We start from the raw sequence: 18,219 nt of genomic DNA on the forward strand, positions 1-18,219 counted from the left end.
TCGGCCTTGCAGGGAGTCCCCTCTGCCCAGCACACACACGCACCTGAGGTGACATGAAACGGCCCCACACTTGGGGGACCGCGGGGACACGGACTCTCCTGCTGCGCCGTACCACGCTGACCCTCCACATCCCCTAGGGGATGTGAGCTGTGGAGCAGTCACGACATCCCCTCCACGCCCTGCCCCACCCTCAGCCTCTGCCCCGCACCAAAATGGCGGCGGCCCCTGAGGGCCGGGGCCGCGCGCGCTGGGCGGGGCTGCCCTCCCGGGCCGCGCCTGCGCGGGGCCGCGCGCGCCTCCACTTCCGGCTGCCGGCGGCCGCTTCCGGCCCCCCGTTCCTTGGTAACAATGGAGCAGAAAATGGCCGCCTGAGCGGGCAGGAGGCGGCGCGGCGGCGGAGCGGCACGGGCGGAGCGCGGACAGCCGGCACCCAGCCCCGAGCGGCGCGGGCAGCGGCGCACCCACAGCTGGGCGGGCGGCGGCGGGCGGCGGCGGCGGGCGGTGAGCACCGGGGCGGGGGCGGGCTCTCAAAATGGCCCGGGGAAGGGAGAGGCCCAGGCCCGGGGGAGGCGGCGGCGGCGGCGGCCTCCGCCCGGGGCGGGCGCGGGCCCGCTCAGTCCCTGCTCGGAGAGTGCGGGGCGGCTCGGCGGGGCGGCTAGCGGGGCGCGGGAGGCTCCATCGGCGGTGCCGTGAGGGAGCGGGGGGCGGTGATGGCGGTCCGAGAGCGGGCGTGCCCGGATGGGCCGCGCTCCGTCACCCCGGGGATTCTCCTGGCGGGGCCTCTCTCCTCGCCCCTGATCTGCCCCTGGGGCTGGAGCTGGGTTTGAGCTGGCCCCGGGGAGGGCAGGCGGGCACGGCACCCTCTGGCTGTCCGGCTGGGCTGGGGGAGGAATTGGAACGAGCTCCTTCTGGGAGGGGTGGAGGGAGGGGGTGGTTGTAGCTGCTGTCCTGGGCCTCGTTCAGTGCCTGAAGGGATCGCAGCCGTTCAGGGCCGCATTTTCAGGCCGTGCTTCCCATGAGCTGAGGCAAGAAGCCTTGTTGTGGACGACAGGCAAGAACAACTCTTCCCATCCCGCTGTGTAAGGCTTGGGATCGGCCTGTGACCTGTTCGGACCTGTCGTGTTTGCTATTCCCGTGCGGAGTTTCTCCCAATTAATCACGTCATCTTTGCTGTCACCTTAGCTTCCTGTACGAGTTTTCTCCTGCCCCTTTTAATGGTGTTTGTTGGCATCTAAGGTTTCTGTTTCTCTGTTTCAAACCCCCTGTCAAGTCCAGCTGGATGTGTGTGTTTATCTTGAGTGATCTGCTTTAATTGAGGAGCAATATCAGGTTGTGTGTAATAGAGTGTGTGTGTGTATATACATATATAAAATACCATGATGATTAAGATTTGTTTATAAGATTTGTTATGTGTCTTTATTTTAGTGTGCTGTAGAAGCCTGAGAAGAGGTTTCAGAGCAAAAAACCCTGAATTTTTAAATTAATAGTGGTATAACTTTGCTGTTTCTCAGGAAGGTGGAGCCTTGATACAGAGAAGCTCCTAAACAAAAATACAAACTTGATAATACCCAATAATATAATCACACATCACATTTATTTTCCTGTCCATATTGGCAGTGTTGAGTAATTTCAACTTGAAAATTGTTGTCAAATTCTCTAAAGAACTTCTGACACTAATTTGTCCCTGAATTTTAATTGCAGTAACTTGTCAAATCTTTCTAAAACAAATAAACAGTTGGCTGCTTCTTGGGCAGTTAATTGTCTTAATTAAGGGTCAGATATTTAGCTTTGTTGTAGTGGTCACCTGGCACTTAAAACTGACTCTGTTCCCTCTCCAGGTTTATCATTTTGGAATTAAAATAATGATAGCTTGGAATTGTGTCCTGGGAAGGGAAAACACACCACACATAATAAAATTAAAGGTTTCTTGTGATGTTAGACCACTAAGGCACAACAGCTGCAGTGTTCCCTTCATCAGCAGCTCTGGCTGGGTACAAGTTTGTCACTGAAATAACCACACACCAGTATTTTTCAAGCCTGTAGTGGTTGCCATCTGTATCATATTTATTTTCCATATTACTGAATTCCTGGAGAAGAGTGTTGCAAGTGTCTTCTCTGCAATATGTGTATTTGGGTTTTTTTAGAGGAATGGATAGTGTGATCCTTAGGAAATGTTTTCAAAGCACCTCTGTGTCCATATACCTGCCTTGCTTGTTCTTTTATTCCTCTTCCCTTGGGGAATGTATTAAAATAAATCCCTTGATCCTAGCAGAGTGATTGCACTTGCAGTGGAGGTGTTGTACCTTTTTTAAACAATCATAGCATAATATAACATAATGTTATGACTCCATATCCTTGAGTCTAAAGATTGGATATAAGTCCAGCCTAATGTAGCTTAACACATTACTGGAGTGTCCCAAATTCTTTTTTTTTTTTTGAGAACTTCAGTTTCCATGTGTTGAAACACTTCAATCCAGACATGATTATTGGGTGTTTATCCAAGGATTTGTGGTTTAATCTCATTCTTGATGAAAACTTATCAGCTGCTGAGCTTGCAAAAATTTTTCTTGAAGGGATAAAACCAAATGTGAACATTTCCATCTTCAAGATACTTTAATGAAAGCCTTGTGCTTCTCCAAACCAAGAGTTCTAAAGAGCTTAGCAGTGTCATGACTTAGTCAGGAGCTCTGTGTGCTGAGGAGGGACAGCCAGGAGCATCCAGGGTTTGCCTTTGCACAGGTTCTGGCTGCAGGTAAGATCAGAAACGCGAGCCTGTGTCTCCCTTCAGACTGCTCAGGTTTGTATTTATGAGGTGCTTGGTAGGAGCTTTTGGCTGCTGTGCAGTGTTGGGGCTCAGCTCCTCAGGGAGGTCTGCAGGGTTGGATTCTCATAAAACCACCTGATGATTATGGAAGGTAGGAAAACCAGCACACATTTCATCTTAGTTTAGTAATTTAAAATCATCTTGTGCTCAGAGCACTCTGGGTCTCGATGTGCGAGGTGTGTGTGCACGTAGTCCTGTTAAAATGCTGGAGCGTCTCTGTCTTGGGATGGCATCAGAACTGGAATTCCCATGGTACAGATGCCTGTTTAAATTCAAATGAATTTGATTTCGTTTTATTTCCCACTTCTGTGTTTGTGGGGCACCGGATACCAACACGAACAGCAGCGCATGCACTGTAATTCCTCTGTGGGTTGTGGTTGCAGTGATTCTCTGGCTGCTGCCCTTTCACTGTTAGCAGTGCCAGCATTAGCAGCAGTTGTGTGGAGACAGCGAGGTTCAGCAGTGGATTTAAAGGTGGCTTTTTCTTTTTTGGTTAAAAGTCAGTGAGTGGTGGTTGGCTTAGTGCTTTCACTAACCACAGCTTGTGTTTCTTCAGGAATCAAAACTCTGCTTGTCCTTGGATATCAGTCCTGTTCTAGTGCTGTCTCTCAGGGTCAACACTGGTTACTTGTGTGCAGCTTCTTTTGAGTTCAGAGTGGGCCTTCTGCTGCTGACCCAGCAGGAAGCTCATTTCTGGGCAAAAAGAGCATCATTTCATAGCCTGCAGTGCTGGAAACCTGCTGCACCTCATATACACCAAGCTTTCTCTTCTGTGCTATCTGAATTTGATGGCAAAGGCAGTGTTATCTTAGTTTTATTTTCCACTTGTATGTGAAAAATGTTATTTTAGTAAGTGCAGATGATAAAAGGCAAAGCCCAGCATTTTGGCAGTTGTTACCACATTTTATTTTCAGAGCTCCATCTTGGTTCCACATGCTCTCAGTGTTCTGGAATTGCTAAGCTCTGCCCTGATTTCCTCACTTCTTTCTGACTTATCAGGAGTTGTTAGTGTTTCTCTTCTTTATCTCAACAGTTGGTTCAGATGAAGTGCTTTTCCTCTGTGGTGGTTTTTTTTTATTCTGTGGAACTTTCTGCCACTCTTCTGCAAAAGTATTCATTTGCTTTCTATTGTTTGAAATGTATGTTCAGAGTGACATCTTGTTTGAGGGCCTTTGCTTTGAAACGCACCGGGGTAGTGGAAAAGCTGAATCGATGTTTAACACTCCTTGTTAAAGTGGCATTTAAATTTTACAGCACTTTTCATAGAACACTTCCATAGAACACAAAACTTTCTTCCAGCTTTCCAAGAGTGGTGCATGTTTCATGATAATTTTTGAGTTAAAGAGGACATACAAAGTTCTTGATTTTAAAACTTGTGGTAGGTTTATTAAAAATCTGATAAGAACCTAAATCTTCTGTTCGTCCCAGTGGAAATAAAAAGTCAGAGTAGCAGGGAAAAAAGTCCCAAAATTCATTATGCCACTTTGAAAACTAGAAAAGTTTGTTCCCTTTTACTCTTTCTAAGATGGAGATGAGTGTATTGGACCTGTGGTGTCAAAGCCTTTGGTGTGATCACAAAAGGAAACCTGTGCACCTGCACAAAAAGAGAAAGCCAAACAAACTTGACATAATGAAGCTCCATGTATAATGCAAATAGAGGACTTTCATTTCACTGTCTTAGGGTGTCTTTTTCCTTTAATGATGGGATTCACTGACAGATTTTGCTTCTGCTTTTGAGCTTGCAGACTTGAGTGATGAAATATTTAAGATGAAAATGTAGTTTCTGTTAAGTCTTATTTCCAGCTAGTTTTGAGAATTGAGAAATTGGATACCGACTGGCATGGAAATTGTTTTTAAACTTTGAATTCTTCTAGGAAAACGAGGTGGGGTGGGTTGGATGAGTGCTGTGTGTGAAGTGGGTTCTGTTTGTGCCTGAAGGAGCCGGGGTGAGAGGACTGCCTGTTCTAGCTGTGTTCCTGTGTCACTTGAGACACAGAACTGGAGCGAGGGCTGGCTGGGCTGGCACGTCAGAGCTGCTGAAGTCACAGTTCGTGGAAAGTGCTTGGACACGCAGCTGTGCCGGGCTGCTCTGGAGCTGGAGTGTCTTTGAGGCATGTTCACTGCAAGCTGGGCAGGGAAAATAGCCTCTAACGACCCAAAGCAAACAAATCAGCGTTCCTGGCTTCCCTCCAGAGTCACTCCTTTAGTCCAAGGGTTTGATCACTTCTGCAGACTGCAAGTAAGCAAGGTGCTCTACCGGTTGAAGTAGCTAATTAAGATGAGGGGATGAATCATAAATGAGAAGTTGGCCTTCTGCTGAGGACACCTCTGGAACACCCACACTGCCATCCTCTCTCTTGTTTATCCAGAGGTATTAACTGTGTTGCTGGGACGTGAGGTAACTCAGGAAACATCCCTGCCATACAGGGCACGAGAGGTGCTCAGGTGAGGTTGAAATACCGGTAGCACTGACATGGGGGAGTTCTGCTGCACACCTGACTCAGGAGCAGCTGAGTTGTTTTTTCACTTTAATTAAGTTCCATGCCGTGTCCTGTTAAAATTTGAGGCTTGCCCGTAAATCTAATGAAAATTTTAATTTTAAGGTATGGCTTTTTCATTTAACCCTGACAATGAGTGATTTCAGGGTTTGTCAGATTTTCTAAGTTCTGCCTAGTTGGTTTAATGAGAGTTCTAATGGTTTATGGGATTTCTTTTAAATATAAAAACCCCAGGAATGCAGGCTACAATAGTGTCTTGGTGTTCAATACAGATAACTAATGTCAAGAGATACTGCATGTTATTGAAGGAGGAAGAACTAGAGATTTATCACTGTCCATTATTAGTGCTTTTTGTGGGAAGGATCCTGTAGTCCACAAGTGCTATGCAATATGGAGATAGGCTGTGTTGAAGGTAAATGGGTGACCCATGGATGTTATCCCTGCTTGCTGTCCCAATAGATTTGAGGTAGTGGCACATTCCTGACTGGATTTAGGTTACATACAACCTGGCATGAAAGAAAACAAAATATTTCTTACGCTGTAGGAATGATAACTTTGCATTTCTGAGGAAATATCCAGTACTCTTCAATTGTCCCTATCCAAAAAAACATAGTATTACTTCCTTTTGAGTAAAAAAAATGTAGCAAACAATAGCTTTTGTGGGCTTACTGCAGTCTGGAGCAGCAGTGGGGAGACAGGCAGTCATTTGTGCTCAAAAATCTCTGAGGTTGTTGAAGCGTAACTGCAGGGAAGATACTTTTCTGATTTGTGGTAGGATGGGAACACCAATTATGGATTCACTGTAGTTACTCTGTCTGGATATTCAGCTTCTGAAGAGTTTTTTTTTAAAGAGAAAATTGTTTATCCTATCTCTGATTCCCTTGCTTTGTGCAATCTTTAGGTGGTCACCCCCTCACTGCCCCATGAAGAGATTTTCATATCTGAGTATCTCAGCTGAAGTTTGCAATAACCAGCAGATCTGAACTTCCTGCTCGTCACTGTGACCTTCCCCACCCTGTGTCAACTCAGTGCTGACAAGGAAGGACACTAAAGGAGGAAATTCTGGATCTTTTAGCTTGGATAAGAACAAAGCTTTACACTAGAAGAAAGGAAGGCAGAGTTGAACCGTACCTGTTTATTAGCTAACCAAATGTTGGTTATTTTGTTGTAAGCTAATAATACACCTGTTGGTTTTCCCTCATCACGCTTCCCTGTGTTACTGCCTTCCTTCAGCCAGTCTTGATTGTCTGTAGGGTGTGAGCAGAGAGAGCATCCTGAGGGGCAGATTTTCAAGTTCTTTCTGCCTCTCTGCTCAGGGCCATGGTAACTCCCACCATGGAAATCCTGCTGTCCAGCCAGATGGGCTCTGTGGAGCTGTGCTGAGGCAGGAGCAGCCTAAACATTCCAGCAAGTTCAGTGTGGCCATGGAGAGCTCTGCAGTGGGCTGGGAGCTGAGGCTTGCGTTGGACAATGTGCACAATGAGCTGAGTGCACAGGGAGGAGATAGAAAGGAGCAGAAGCCTTGGGGTAGAAACCCTGATTTTCATTTAATATCATATTATATAATTTTATTTCAATATTAATAATACCTGGTTTTAGTATCAGAGCTGTGGTGTGAGGAGCTATTGTCCCATTTGCTGTCAGCACTCAGGTAGGGAGAACGTGTTGTTGCTGTGTTTCTGTGCCATCTGTGTTTCCATCAGGGTAAACATCTCCTAGAGATTCACAGCATTTCTGGGATCCTGAAATCAGGAGGCAGGGGACTGGTGTAACAGTTAGTAGCTTGCAACAGGAAAATACAGCAGTTTTTCACAAGCAGAAATAATCCTCATGTAAATTAAATTCTTCATTCAAGATCCCACCTCTGAGGCTTGTTTCTTAGCAGTAAACTCAATTCAGTCTTGACCATTAGCTGATTTTATGGTTTAAGAGGGAAATAAGAGGTGATGGAGAAGAAAAGAGGAGCAAACCCCAAAATAAGTAGTACTGACTTATCCCAAACATTTCCTAAAGAATCACCTATTGAACTGTACATCAGCCTGTTGATTAAGAAGAGATTTTTAAAATTTTTCCCCCTCATTTGACTTGTTTTGACTCTCCCTTTTTCCCTGACCAAGAATGGTGCCCCTTCATTTTCTGAAATGGAATAGGCAGATATCTTTGAATCGCATAGGCACTAGATAGCCAAGATGCCTGCAAGCACTGGAATTTTCAGTTAAAAGGAAAGTAGTAAAGTAGTAAACAAATGTTATTTTTGTGTTTGTAGTGGATCTTTGTTTTTAAAAAGCTGTTGAAGAATTAGTCTAGTGCTTACAAAGTTGTTAATATTGCCATCTTTCTGAAGACATTCCACGTGTTTCCAAATCAGTAAATCCCATGGCAGTCATTTGGGGTAAAATATTTTACAAAACTCAGTGCTGCTCCTGTCTCTTAACATCTTATTACTTGTCTTTATTTTCTTATTCTTGTTGTTGACTTTGTGTCATTGTTATAGCAAAAAAGGGAATGCTGGTTAGAGTTTGATGTGTATTCCCAAAGAACTGATGCATCTTTCAAGGTTTTAGTTTGGATGCAAGTCTCTCATTCTACTTGAGATTTGTGTTCAGGTGTTACCAGAACCAGTGAGAGCTGCTTTTAAAAATATCTTCAGCATGTCTTCAAGTAATGCTGCTTGGAGTAATAATTCTGCTACAGAAAGCTTGTAAAAAGTTGATTGAAGCTGTGTTCTCATTAGGAATACGTGCCTGGCATGTGAAGGGCACAGAGATTTCCTAAGTGAGCTGGGTCAGAGCTGAACACACCTGCAGAAACTATTGCTCAACTGTCCTGTGAATGGGGTCATTTGTCAGGGTTTGCACGTCACACAGCACAACACGTCACATGCCAGTCTGCAGATTGCACCAGGGCTTTGGAAATGCACAGAAGGCTGACAGGCTCCCGTCTGCCTCAGGAGTGACCCTGGTAATTGCTGCTGCTGCTTCCTGATTCCTGAAAAAAGGGTGTAATTGGTAAAATGGCAGCACTTCAAAGAGCCAAACAGCACCAGCAGCCCCGAGTGGCAATAATTAATATCATTTACTTACAGTCAAGTTCTGCTGGATCAGAACTTAAGACAAAGAGGGTCAGAGCAGCGGTTTCACAATTTGCAAGTCTGCAATAATGGGATGTCCTATCTTGTGGAATTTTTCTGGTGCTACACACCGAGGTCGTCGGTGCACTTTAATTTTCATCGTAGCAGCTGAAATAAAGTGCCCGTGGAGATCATGCAGTGCTGCTCTTCTGGAGAAGCACTAATGTAAACTGTGGGCAGTCTTGACTTGACAGCTGTGCTGACAAACCAAAAAAAGATGCTTTTTGCACTAGACAGATGTCTAAGTGTTGGAAATTTTCCAGTGAGAAGCAGAAAAGCTTTATTCTTCCAGTATTTCCAATGTCACATGAAGTATGGTTTAAATGAAAGGAATGTTTTCTGATGGGGAATGTTACTGCAGAGCTTTTTAGCATGCAGAGGATTAGCTTCTTAATCACCTCTCTGAGTAACTAGATTCTACCAGTTGTACAGGAAAATTCTTGGTGCTGTGACTGGTGAGGCAGAGTGATCAAGGAAACATCATTTGATGTATTTGAATGGCACAGCCAGTGCCAGAATGTCTCCTGCATTTGCATGTGTTCCTTATAATATTTATCAGATACAGACACGGCATTCATCGATTATTTTCCTTGAAGGAGAGGCATTGTCAAGCATTTCATCCAAATGAAAAACAATGTGAGAAGGTAATATTTAAAAATATGCAGCCTAGAAGACAGCTCTTTAAAGCAGTAGTCTACCTGCTATATGCTGGAGTTTTGTCTTGGAAATATGCTCATCAACATCAGTAGTGCAGTAAAACCTGAAACTTGAAAGCAAATTCCTCTCTTGATGTAAAACTATAAAGTTGATTTTTACAAACCCTTTTTGTTTTTTGAGGGAATGAGAACCTTTTTTTGTGTACAGGGTTCCACAGCATCTTTATTTGAGTTCTTCATAACCACTTCATTCTGCTAAAATTCACTTGTATGCTGAAGAGGATGTTTCTGTAGCAGGCAGGAAAAAGCGAGGAACATAATCCTGTGCTCAGAGCGTGATCAAGGATGGCTTATGCCTTCTACTACACTTCTGTAAGGCTGCTTGGAGAGGCAGTTGTGATATTAGGAATATTTTATGCAAAAAGCAGATAATCATGGTCACCTACTATGTGAATGCAGAGATGGGCTAAGGCTTATAGCAGATGATATTCTGTGTTCAGCTTGCTGCTCTGTTGAGTGTTTGGTAATGATGGGCATCAGTTTTGTTTGTACTTCTTGAGGAGGTTCATGCTTTGTTTTTGATCCCTGTGGTGATGAACCTGATCCTAACTGAGGCTTCATTAGCAAACTTCTTTAACCTGTACTTCACTCTCCATTGCAAACATGCCTAAATTCCATGCTGTATTTCAGTGCTCTGGATGAAGGCTTTGTTCTCTCCTCTTTCAGGTACTCTTCTACTCATCAAGATGGAAAGCTCAGATTCTAGTGATAAAGGAAGCATTGATCAATCAGAAGCCCAGCGTCAGAGCCAGCTGGATCGGTTAGATCGAGAAGAAGCTTTCTATCAGTTTGTGAACAACCTGAGTGAAGAGGACTACAGGCTTATGAGAGATAACAATTTGCTAGGAACACCAGGTAGGTGCAGCTTGCCTGTGTCCATCCTGCTCTAGCTGCTTGCAGGCAGTTTGTGTCATTTTCTGTTCTCCTAAAGCCCTTTCACTGTCTGTGTGCTGCAGCCGTGTTCCGTGGTAGGAAGTAGCTTCTTGCTAATTTGTGCACATTTAAATTCAAGTGGTCCCTTGACTTGTGGAGACGTAGGATGGTGTGGATTCATCAGATACAAAAGTCTGGTGTTTGCACAACTTGGCAGGAGCTCTCAGATTTGACCCAGTTCCAGTTATGAAGCCTTAGATGGACAAAAAAAAATCTCCTTAAAGCGTCTGTGTGCACATTTTGTGCTGGTGAGGTTAGGAGTTTATAACCAGGGTAAGTAGTCTGGTATGAGTATCTGCATGGGCATTTTGATGTCAGCTCTCAATCAACTTGTTAAATTTCCTCTTTATAGGCTGATAACTAATTCAAACCATGACTCAAGTAATTTAAGCCTTTTCCTGCTTGTGGAAGTGTTAACTTCAAATATTTTACTCTGGACACTCTAATGGGTGTAGGATGACAAAAATTGCTGCTCAGTTGTAGAGGTTACATAACCAGAGAGCACATCTCTCTTGAACAGCATGGAACTGTTGGATATTTCAGCTTCAGGAAAACTTGGGACAACAGTGCTAAAGTGTCTGAACTTCCTCTTTGCAACGTGCTTGGCAGTGCCATTATGGCAGGATTTAATTAGACAGAACGCAAGCAGTGGCTTGTGCCTTCTTTAGAAGCTTTTGTTAATGCTTGCCATACATATATGATTTGGAAATATTTTTGGAAAATTTTGCTTATTTTCTAAGGTGAAATTACTGAAGAAGAGTTGCTGAGAAGGCTACACCAAGTTAAAGAAGGTCCACCACAGCAAAACAGTGATGAGAATAGAGGTATATACAGTATTTGTGAAAACTCTTAACTTTAGCACCCCGTACGGACCTTAACTTGAGTGCAGGAGTGGAACAAGTTAAACCTAGGCAGGTGCAAGGTGAGCTTTGTTTCAAAACTAAGTGAACCTTATGTCTGATATCTGCTGCAGAGGTCAGTTTGGGACAGATTTCATTCATAACACATCTCTTACTTCTATCAAAATGAAATTTTGTTTAGGTTTATATCTTTTTGAATGTCATTTTTTTTAAGATTGCCTTTCTGTCTGCTCCCTTCTGGGATGCTTTTTGGCAATCCCTCTTTTTTAATTCACCATTATTCCCTTCCAAAGATGCTGCATTGCTTTTGTTGTTACCCTTGTGTAGAGATTGGTGGGAGATGCTCAGAGCTGGCCACTGGGGTTCATTCTTCATTGAGACAGATTTGCTATAAAGCTCTGCAGGTTAAGGCTCCGGACAAACTTCATTCTCTGTTTCACGGCTGGTAGATCACTTAATTGTTTGGAAAGGAAAACACAGAGTATTGATGTGTTATGACACCTGACATGTGACTTTCCATTTACCTATGATAGAAAACACGTGTTCTTTTGATTACTTGTTTACTCTGTGATGGCTGCAGCCTATCTGTCCATATTAGAGCCGTGTCCACTCCTGCTCCCTTAGAAGAGCTCTGGTAGTTACAGAATTGTCACACTGCCTGTGAAACCACAGTAGCACTTGGTAGGATTCAGCACTTCTAAATTGTCACTTGTTAAGCTAAGCAATTATGTTCTTGGAAAAAATGGCTCCAAAATTAGCTCAGTACTCTAATTTTGGTAGTTCCCTGTCTTTTTCACAGGTGCAGAGTCTGCAGAAGATGTTTCAAATGGAGATTCTATAATAGACTGGCTCAATTCAGTCCGACAGACTGGAAATACAACACGAAGTGGGCAGCGAGGAAACCAGTCCTGGAGAGCCGTGAGCCGGACTAACCCAAATAGTGGAGACTTCAGATTCAGTTTGGAAATAAACGTCAATCGTAATAATGGGAACACGAATCCAGAAACTGAGAATGAGCCATCTGTAGAGCCTTCCAATGGGGAGGATTTGGAAAACAGCCAAAGTGACTCTGAAATTCCAAGGTCTGAATCACCGTCTATAAGGCAGCCTGGATCAGAACGGAGCAGTGCGGAGGAGCTGGCGGCTGAGGAGGCTTCCCCTCCTAGAGGGCAGAGGAGAGCCAGGAGCAGGAGTCCGGAGCAGCGGCGGACGCGAGCTAGGACTGATAGAAGTAGGTCACCCATTAATGCAGTGAGCGAGGCCCCTCGCAGGTCTCATCACAACACATCATCTCAAACACTTGACCACCCCTCGGCGAGCGAGGCTGAGGGCAGCTCTAGAACCAGGCAGCACGTGACGTTAAGGCAGCAGGCGGTGGGGACTGAGGTGCCAAGTGAAAATGCAGTTCTGTTTTCCCCCCCTGAAACGAGGCCTGCTCCTCAAGCAGCAGGCTCTTCGGAAACCACCGGCCCCAGCGAGCCCACGGCTCCTGGGCAGAGGCCTCCCACCATCGTGCTTGACCTCCAGGTGAGAAGAGTCCGCCCGGGCGAGTACCGGCAGCGGGACAGCATCGCCAACAGGACCCGCTCGCGCTCCCAGACCCCCAACAACACGGTCACCTACGAGAGCGAGCGCGGGGGCTTCCGGCGCACCTTCTCCCGCTCCGAGCGCGCCGGGGTGAGAACTTACGTCAGCACCATCAGGATCCCCATCCGCAGGATCCTCAACACGGGCCTGAGCGAGACCACGTCCGTCGCCATCCAGACCATGCTGAGGCAGATCATGACAGGCTTCGGGGAGCTCAGCTACTTCATGTACAGCGATAGCGACGCAGATCCCAGCGGGCCGGCTCCCGGCCCCAACATGGAGAGCTCGGAGCCGCAGGGCGGAGGCGGGGGCGCCTCGGGCAGTGAGAATGCAGATGTTAGCTCAGGGGAGGCGTTCGAGGGTGGGCACGAGGCTAGTTCAACATCTGGTGCCAGGCGGGAAGGCCGGAATATGAGGGGGTCGGTCACTTTTGAAGAAAGCGGTTCTCTACCATTCCTTAGCCTTGCACAGTTTTTCCTACTCAACGAAGATGACGACGACCAACCGAGAGGACTCACCAAAGAACAAATCGACAACCTAGCCATGAGGAATTTCGGTGAGAGCGACGCTCTGAAAACCTGCAGCGTGTGCATCACGGAGTACACGGAGGGCAACAAGCTGCGCAAGCTGCCGTGCTCGCACGAGTACCACGTGCACTGCATCGACCGCTGGCTGTCGGAGAACTCCACCTGCCCCATCTGCCGCAGGGCAGTCCTGGCCTCCGGGAACAGGGAGAGCGTTGTGTGAGGGAGAGCCGAGCCGAGGGCCAGGCAGCCGGTGTGATAGTGATGGGCAAAGAAGTCACTTCCTTTATGGCCACTTTTTGAGTGGTACCTCAATGTATAGTAATGACTTGGAGTGAATCTTCCCTCGTTGAAGCGTTTTTCTCTGGATTCAAGTTTGGGAATTGGAGAATTTCTTTAATTAGGTTTTTCAAGTTCTTGTCGGTTTGGGTGTTCAATTTCACTTTTCCAAAGACATCTCCCCGTTTCAAATTTTTTTTTTTTTTTGCTTTGTGAAGAGTATTAAGTTCTTTCTCCTGCCCAGCCCTTACCATCCCAGTTCAATAAACAGTTTGTCCTCAAGATTGTGCTTCTGAGGAGTTTTTTGAGAAGTTATCCCAGCTCAGTGCCCATGAGTCATAGAGGAATTTTTGCGAGAAATCCAACTCTCTGAAAAAATAATTTAATTGCACATTTGAACATACTCTTAATTTTCCTCCTGGGTTAATATTGGACATGTCTGTGTAAATAACACTAATGTTAGCCCTTTCCCCATCACTATGGCACGCTGTAGGATGAGCTGTTAGCGTAATTGGGATATTTATCTTGTTGTGGAAATATAAGAATTGCCTATGCTTGTTTAAATAAAGGAAAAAAAAACAACAAATCTGTTTTAAAATTGTAAAGCTTTTTTGTAGAAGCTCAGTACTTTTCCAATGCACTGTTGTACTAACGCATTAAGAATTAAAATTGTACCATGCTTGGAAATCAAGAATGCTTTTCATACAGACCCCACCACACAGAGAGCAAACTGAACATGAGAGAGCTGCTTGTGTGACTGTGTACCTGTCAGGAGCAGTGCATATCTGTACTATTTATGTGAACAGCTACTGTAACATAAAAACAGTTGGATTAGACATTTAATTGCATTTAAAAAAACGGAAATTAAATGTTATAATTGCAGTGTTTTGGCTCAGTAACGCCACCAAAAAAAAAGATAAAAATTAGAAACTGTTCTAATGGCTGGTTATTTCTTGCTATGGTTGCAATTATGGAATAATACAAACCCATGTGTACTGGCTTGTTCACTGAGGTTTATGCCCAATTTTTCTATCAGCTTTTGCTCTCAGTTTTTGAGGCAACGCTGTAACTTCAGCAAACAAGTATGGACAGGTTGGTTTTTCTTCATGAGCTTCAGCTGTATTGGTAACCTCTGGATGTGTTGAGTGGTCTGGTGTCGATAGCTTGTGGTGCAGCTGCCACAGGGAATAACTGGAAAGCACATGGTTATTATTGGGTTACTTTAAAAATGAGTGCACTGAGATGTGTAGCAGATTCTTGAGAATAACAGTAAAAACCCAACAAGCTCTTTATATTCCTATTGGGCAGGATGAAAATGAATTTACTTTTAAATTACATACACGACGTGTTGCAATTGAGAATTGGCGCATGTACCTCAGCTCTCATCAGAGTGTGTGTGTGTGGGGGGGAACATCCTTTACCCTCAGTGACCCCTTCTTTCTTTTATTCTCCAAGGGTTTGGGTTTTTTTCTGGCTTACACATTCAGTGGGAAAGTGGGTTTTATTTATTTCCACTCCAAGGCAGTAGTTCTGAAGGCTTATGAGCTGCTCTTGCTGGCTGGATGGGAAACGTTGCTTGTTCCTCAGATGGCAAAGCCAAAGCTGGCCTGTCTCTTTTCCTAATTAATTTTAATTTTCTTAATTAAAACACATTTTTGTTGTTTTATAGTGGTGGGTACGTAATCGATACTCACTACTCTTAAGCCATTTTAACATCTCATCAGCTAGTTCAGGATTCCACAGCATCCCAAAATTCCATTTTTTTCCCCTCTGTGCATTTTGTGCTGTTGTTTTAGTGGGAAACCCTGACTGGCTCTTGAGCTCTCTTTCCTCCTGGTGGGACACACCAGAGGGACCACGAGGCTTCTTTGGGAACAGAACAATCAGGCAGCTCACGGGTTTGGTTTTTTCCTTGGACACGCATCCCTGTAAAGCTGCAGTTGGCTCTTGGTTCTGGGTGCTGGGTTCTCCGTGCCAGAATCTCACAGCAAAATAACACTTCTGAATTTTCACAGAGCAAATCTTGCTCTCAGTGGCGGTTTCCAGACTTACAGAATGTAGAATTAGAAGGAAAAAACCTCCTCTTTACATGAGTACCGTGTTAGGTGTTGAAAGTCAGAGATCATCTCAGACTAGAGCTGGTGACCACCAGGAAGGGAGCCCGTTATCCCAAAGCACGGCTGTGGTACCTGTCACCCACCTTTTCCATGGAATTTTCACCTTGGTAGAGCTGCCTTCACAGTTCTGTTACAGCCTATAGCATGTCTTAACATTTTTTCTGTAACAAGAGCAACTAATAAAATCTTGGAGGTTTCCCAAGCGGTACCAAGAACCAATAATTTAATCTCAGTTTGGGACATGTTGAGCATTCTCTGTGGTTCCTCTGCCTTTCACAGTGCTGAGTGTGCTAAAGGGGCTGGGGGCTCGTCTGCAGCTAAACCTTCTTTATGTAGCTCTGTTAATTAGGGTAATTAAATTTCTATTTATCTAAATTTAGATTGGAGTTAGGAAAAGCCAATATTAACATTTCAGTTGCTTACAAAATGTGAAACACTATCATAATTAGACTAATTTACATTTCATGAATTATTTTGATGGTGAACATGTCTATTTGGTCTTCCCTCAGTTTTTGGTGGGTTTTTTTTTGTATTTCTGGAGGGATGCAGCATCTTCACTCGTGCCTGGAGGGATAGGAAGGGTTAAAAGGGCGAGTTTTGGCACATTCCTGGGGCTGATTCTCGGGAATGATGGCTTTGGAGAGGCAGAGCCCTGTGCGCTGTGGCCTTGGACATAGTGCCACCGTGTGGGATCTGCCTTCAGCACCAGCGCGGTTCCTTGCAAGATCAGCACCTTTTTATTTTGGTTTCGAAGGATCCTCCTTGTCGTTGCCCGACTCGGTGGTTACCGTGGGGGTTTCTTCCCAAATGTGGAAGCTCCTGCTGGGAATACCTGGTGCGTGAGCTTCGTCCTTTGTGCCAGGACAGACCCCTGCCCACGCCTTGGGACAAACACACAGTTTTAATAGTTACATTAGTTACCAGTTGCTGTAAGTTCATATTTTGAGCCACATCGTGAACCAACACGGACTTGTGGATGCTCACTTTAAATTTTTTTTTTTTTTTTTTTTTTTTTTTTTTTTCAGTTTTTTTTTTTTTTTTTTTTTTTAGTTTGGGGCTTTATATGTGAAAAGATTGAATTCCTGGTGCTGGTTGGATTTCCCTTTCACATGCATATTTTTTATTTCTTCGAACAAGTCGGGTTTTTGGAAGAGAACTTGGAGGCGTTTGAGTTGTTCTAGAAACGATTTCATTATGTAGGTATTTCATGCATAGAAATCAGGGAATTTGAAGGGCCTTTTGTAGGAAGCGCTGCCGTGCAGGCACAGCAGCTGCAGGACACAACATCCTCCGGCTCTAAGGAGCCGTAATTGTCCATTGTGTCGACTTGCAGACGGAGGGGTTTCCCACCAGAGCTGCCACAATGGCCCATAATGAGTGGCATCCCAGTTTCCTGTCCGTTGTCTGGGTTATGCAAATGTGGGACTCCAAAGGGCCCTTCCCGGGTGGATCCGCAGGGGATAAACACAACCCAGTGCTCCCATCCTGACAATGAGGGTGGGAAGAGGTGCAAGTGAGGCTGAGGGGGCTCTGAACCTTCGCACCGCAGCACGAGGCTCCATCCCTTGTCTCACCCTTCATTTGGGATCGTTTTGTCTGTGGGAGCGGTGTCCTGGTTTGGGAAAGGGTCTGTGAGCAGGCGAGGAGGAGCCCGGCTGTCAGAAATGTCTGTCTGCTCCTCTGCCTTCTCCCAGGAGGAGGAGCTTTGGATGAAGGTTGGCTTGGAGCCACATGGAGGGAATTTATAACAACTTCAGAAATATTTCCAGCCCTTACGTACAGTAGGCTTTTTGTTTACCCTCGACTTGGGGGGGGGAAGCAGGAGGCTGAAGAGACACAATTAATGGTAACGTACCCAAAGTACAATAAGTGCTGGTGTGTTAAAAAAAGAGGTTTGCATCTGTTACTCCAGGGCTTCCCAATCTCTCAGACAGACTGTATCTCCTTTTTCTTATGGGGATACATGCCATTGAATTAATTTGATTTATATCTGGTTTTATTCCCTTTAGCTACAATATTTGAGCCTCTTTCTGAATTTCACTCTGCTGGGAAGCCTGTTGGTTGGGAAGCCCTGAATTCCACTGTGAATGTAACACTTTATTATTTTTTCCTTTTTCTTTCTTTTTCTTTTTTTTTTTTTACATTTGTTTATACTGGACTTGTTTCATACAGACTGGTACTCAGAGGTTGTTGAACACAGTTTGACCAGGTTTGCCAGCTAACACTTAGGAAGAGTTTGTTCCCTCTGTAAGGTGTTATAATGCAAATTTAAACAGACTCAATAAAATGCATGAAGCGTTCATTTTGTGCACGATCATCACTCCTTGGGTTTATTCTTATGGTGGGAATGCACTGGAGTAAATGGATGTGGTAGGAATTTATTTCTTCCATACACCTTTCCCTCTTGAGACAGAAAGGAAGGAGCTGGAATGGTACAGAATTAACTTCTCATAAGAATTTACTGCATTAAGACATAAACTGAAGAAATAATGCCCTCTATGTCCCAGACTTTGTAGGACACAAAAGCAGCATCTGCAAGTTATTTTCCAAGGAAAAGCTCCAGGTGCCCATCGGAGCCATGCAGGGCTGTCAGGGCTGTCTCCCTGCAAATCCAGCCAGCATTCCAGGAGAATTCACATGTGGCTTACAGCTCCATCCTAAAATTAGCAGCTGAGGTACGTGCAAACACTTAGTGGAGTGGGAAGGAAGTTTTTTTAAGGCGTGGGAAGCTGTATTTAATATCTGTGCTTC

General features: G+C 44.9%; 1 protein-coding gene across 3 annotated transcripts; it reads left to right on the top strand.

Annotated features, from left to right (window-relative positions):
* Positions 1 to 339: 339 nt before the first annotated feature.
* On the top strand, positions 340 to 17,768 carry RLIM (ring finger protein, LIM domain interacting). Of its 3 annotated transcripts, XM_063416539.1 has the most exons (4): positions 340 to 501; positions 9,835 to 10,023; positions 10,842 to 10,925; positions 11,761 to 17,768. In XM_063416539.1, the coding sequence occupies exons 2-4, from the start codon at positions 9,855 to 9,857 to the stop codon at positions 13,293 to 13,295; spliced, it is 1,788 nt and encodes a 595-aa protein (XP_063272609.1). In that variant the 5' UTR covers positions 340 to 501; positions 9,835 to 9,854; the 3' UTR covers positions 13,296 to 17,768. The 3 variants fall into 3 exon arrangements, with proteins under 3 accessions (XP_063272609.1, XP_063272610.1, XP_063272608.1); XM_063416540.1 differs by lacking the exon at positions 10,842 to 10,925; XM_063416538.1 differs by lacking the exons at positions 340 to 501; positions 10,842 to 10,925 and adding an exon at positions 1,062 to 1,079.
* Positions 17,769 to 18,219: the final 451 nt, after the last annotated feature.

Source organism: Prinia subflava, chromosome 20 (assembly GCF_021018805.1).
Source record: "Prinia subflava isolate CZ2003 ecotype Zambia chromosome 20, Cam_Psub_1.2, whole genome shotgun sequence".
Lineage (NCBI taxonomy): Eukaryota > Metazoa > Chordata > Aves > Passeriformes > Cisticolidae > Prinia > Prinia subflava.

What these genes read in the sequence shown, in the direction of transcription:
- RLIM (XM_063416539.1), top strand. Translation starts at nt 9,855, where the DNA reads ATGGAAAGCTCAGATTCTAGTGATAAAGGAAGCATTGATCAATCAGAA. An exon ending in CAATTTGCTAGGAACACCAG is followed by an intron (nt 10,024 to 10,841) that starts GTAGGTGCAGCT and finishes TTATTTTCTAAG; the next exon opens with GTGAAATTACTGAAGAAGAG. An exon ending in AAACAGTGATGAGAATAGAG is followed by an intron (nt 10,926 to 11,760) that starts GTATATACAGTA and finishes TCTTTTTCACAG; the next exon opens with GTGCAGAGTCTGCAGAAGAT.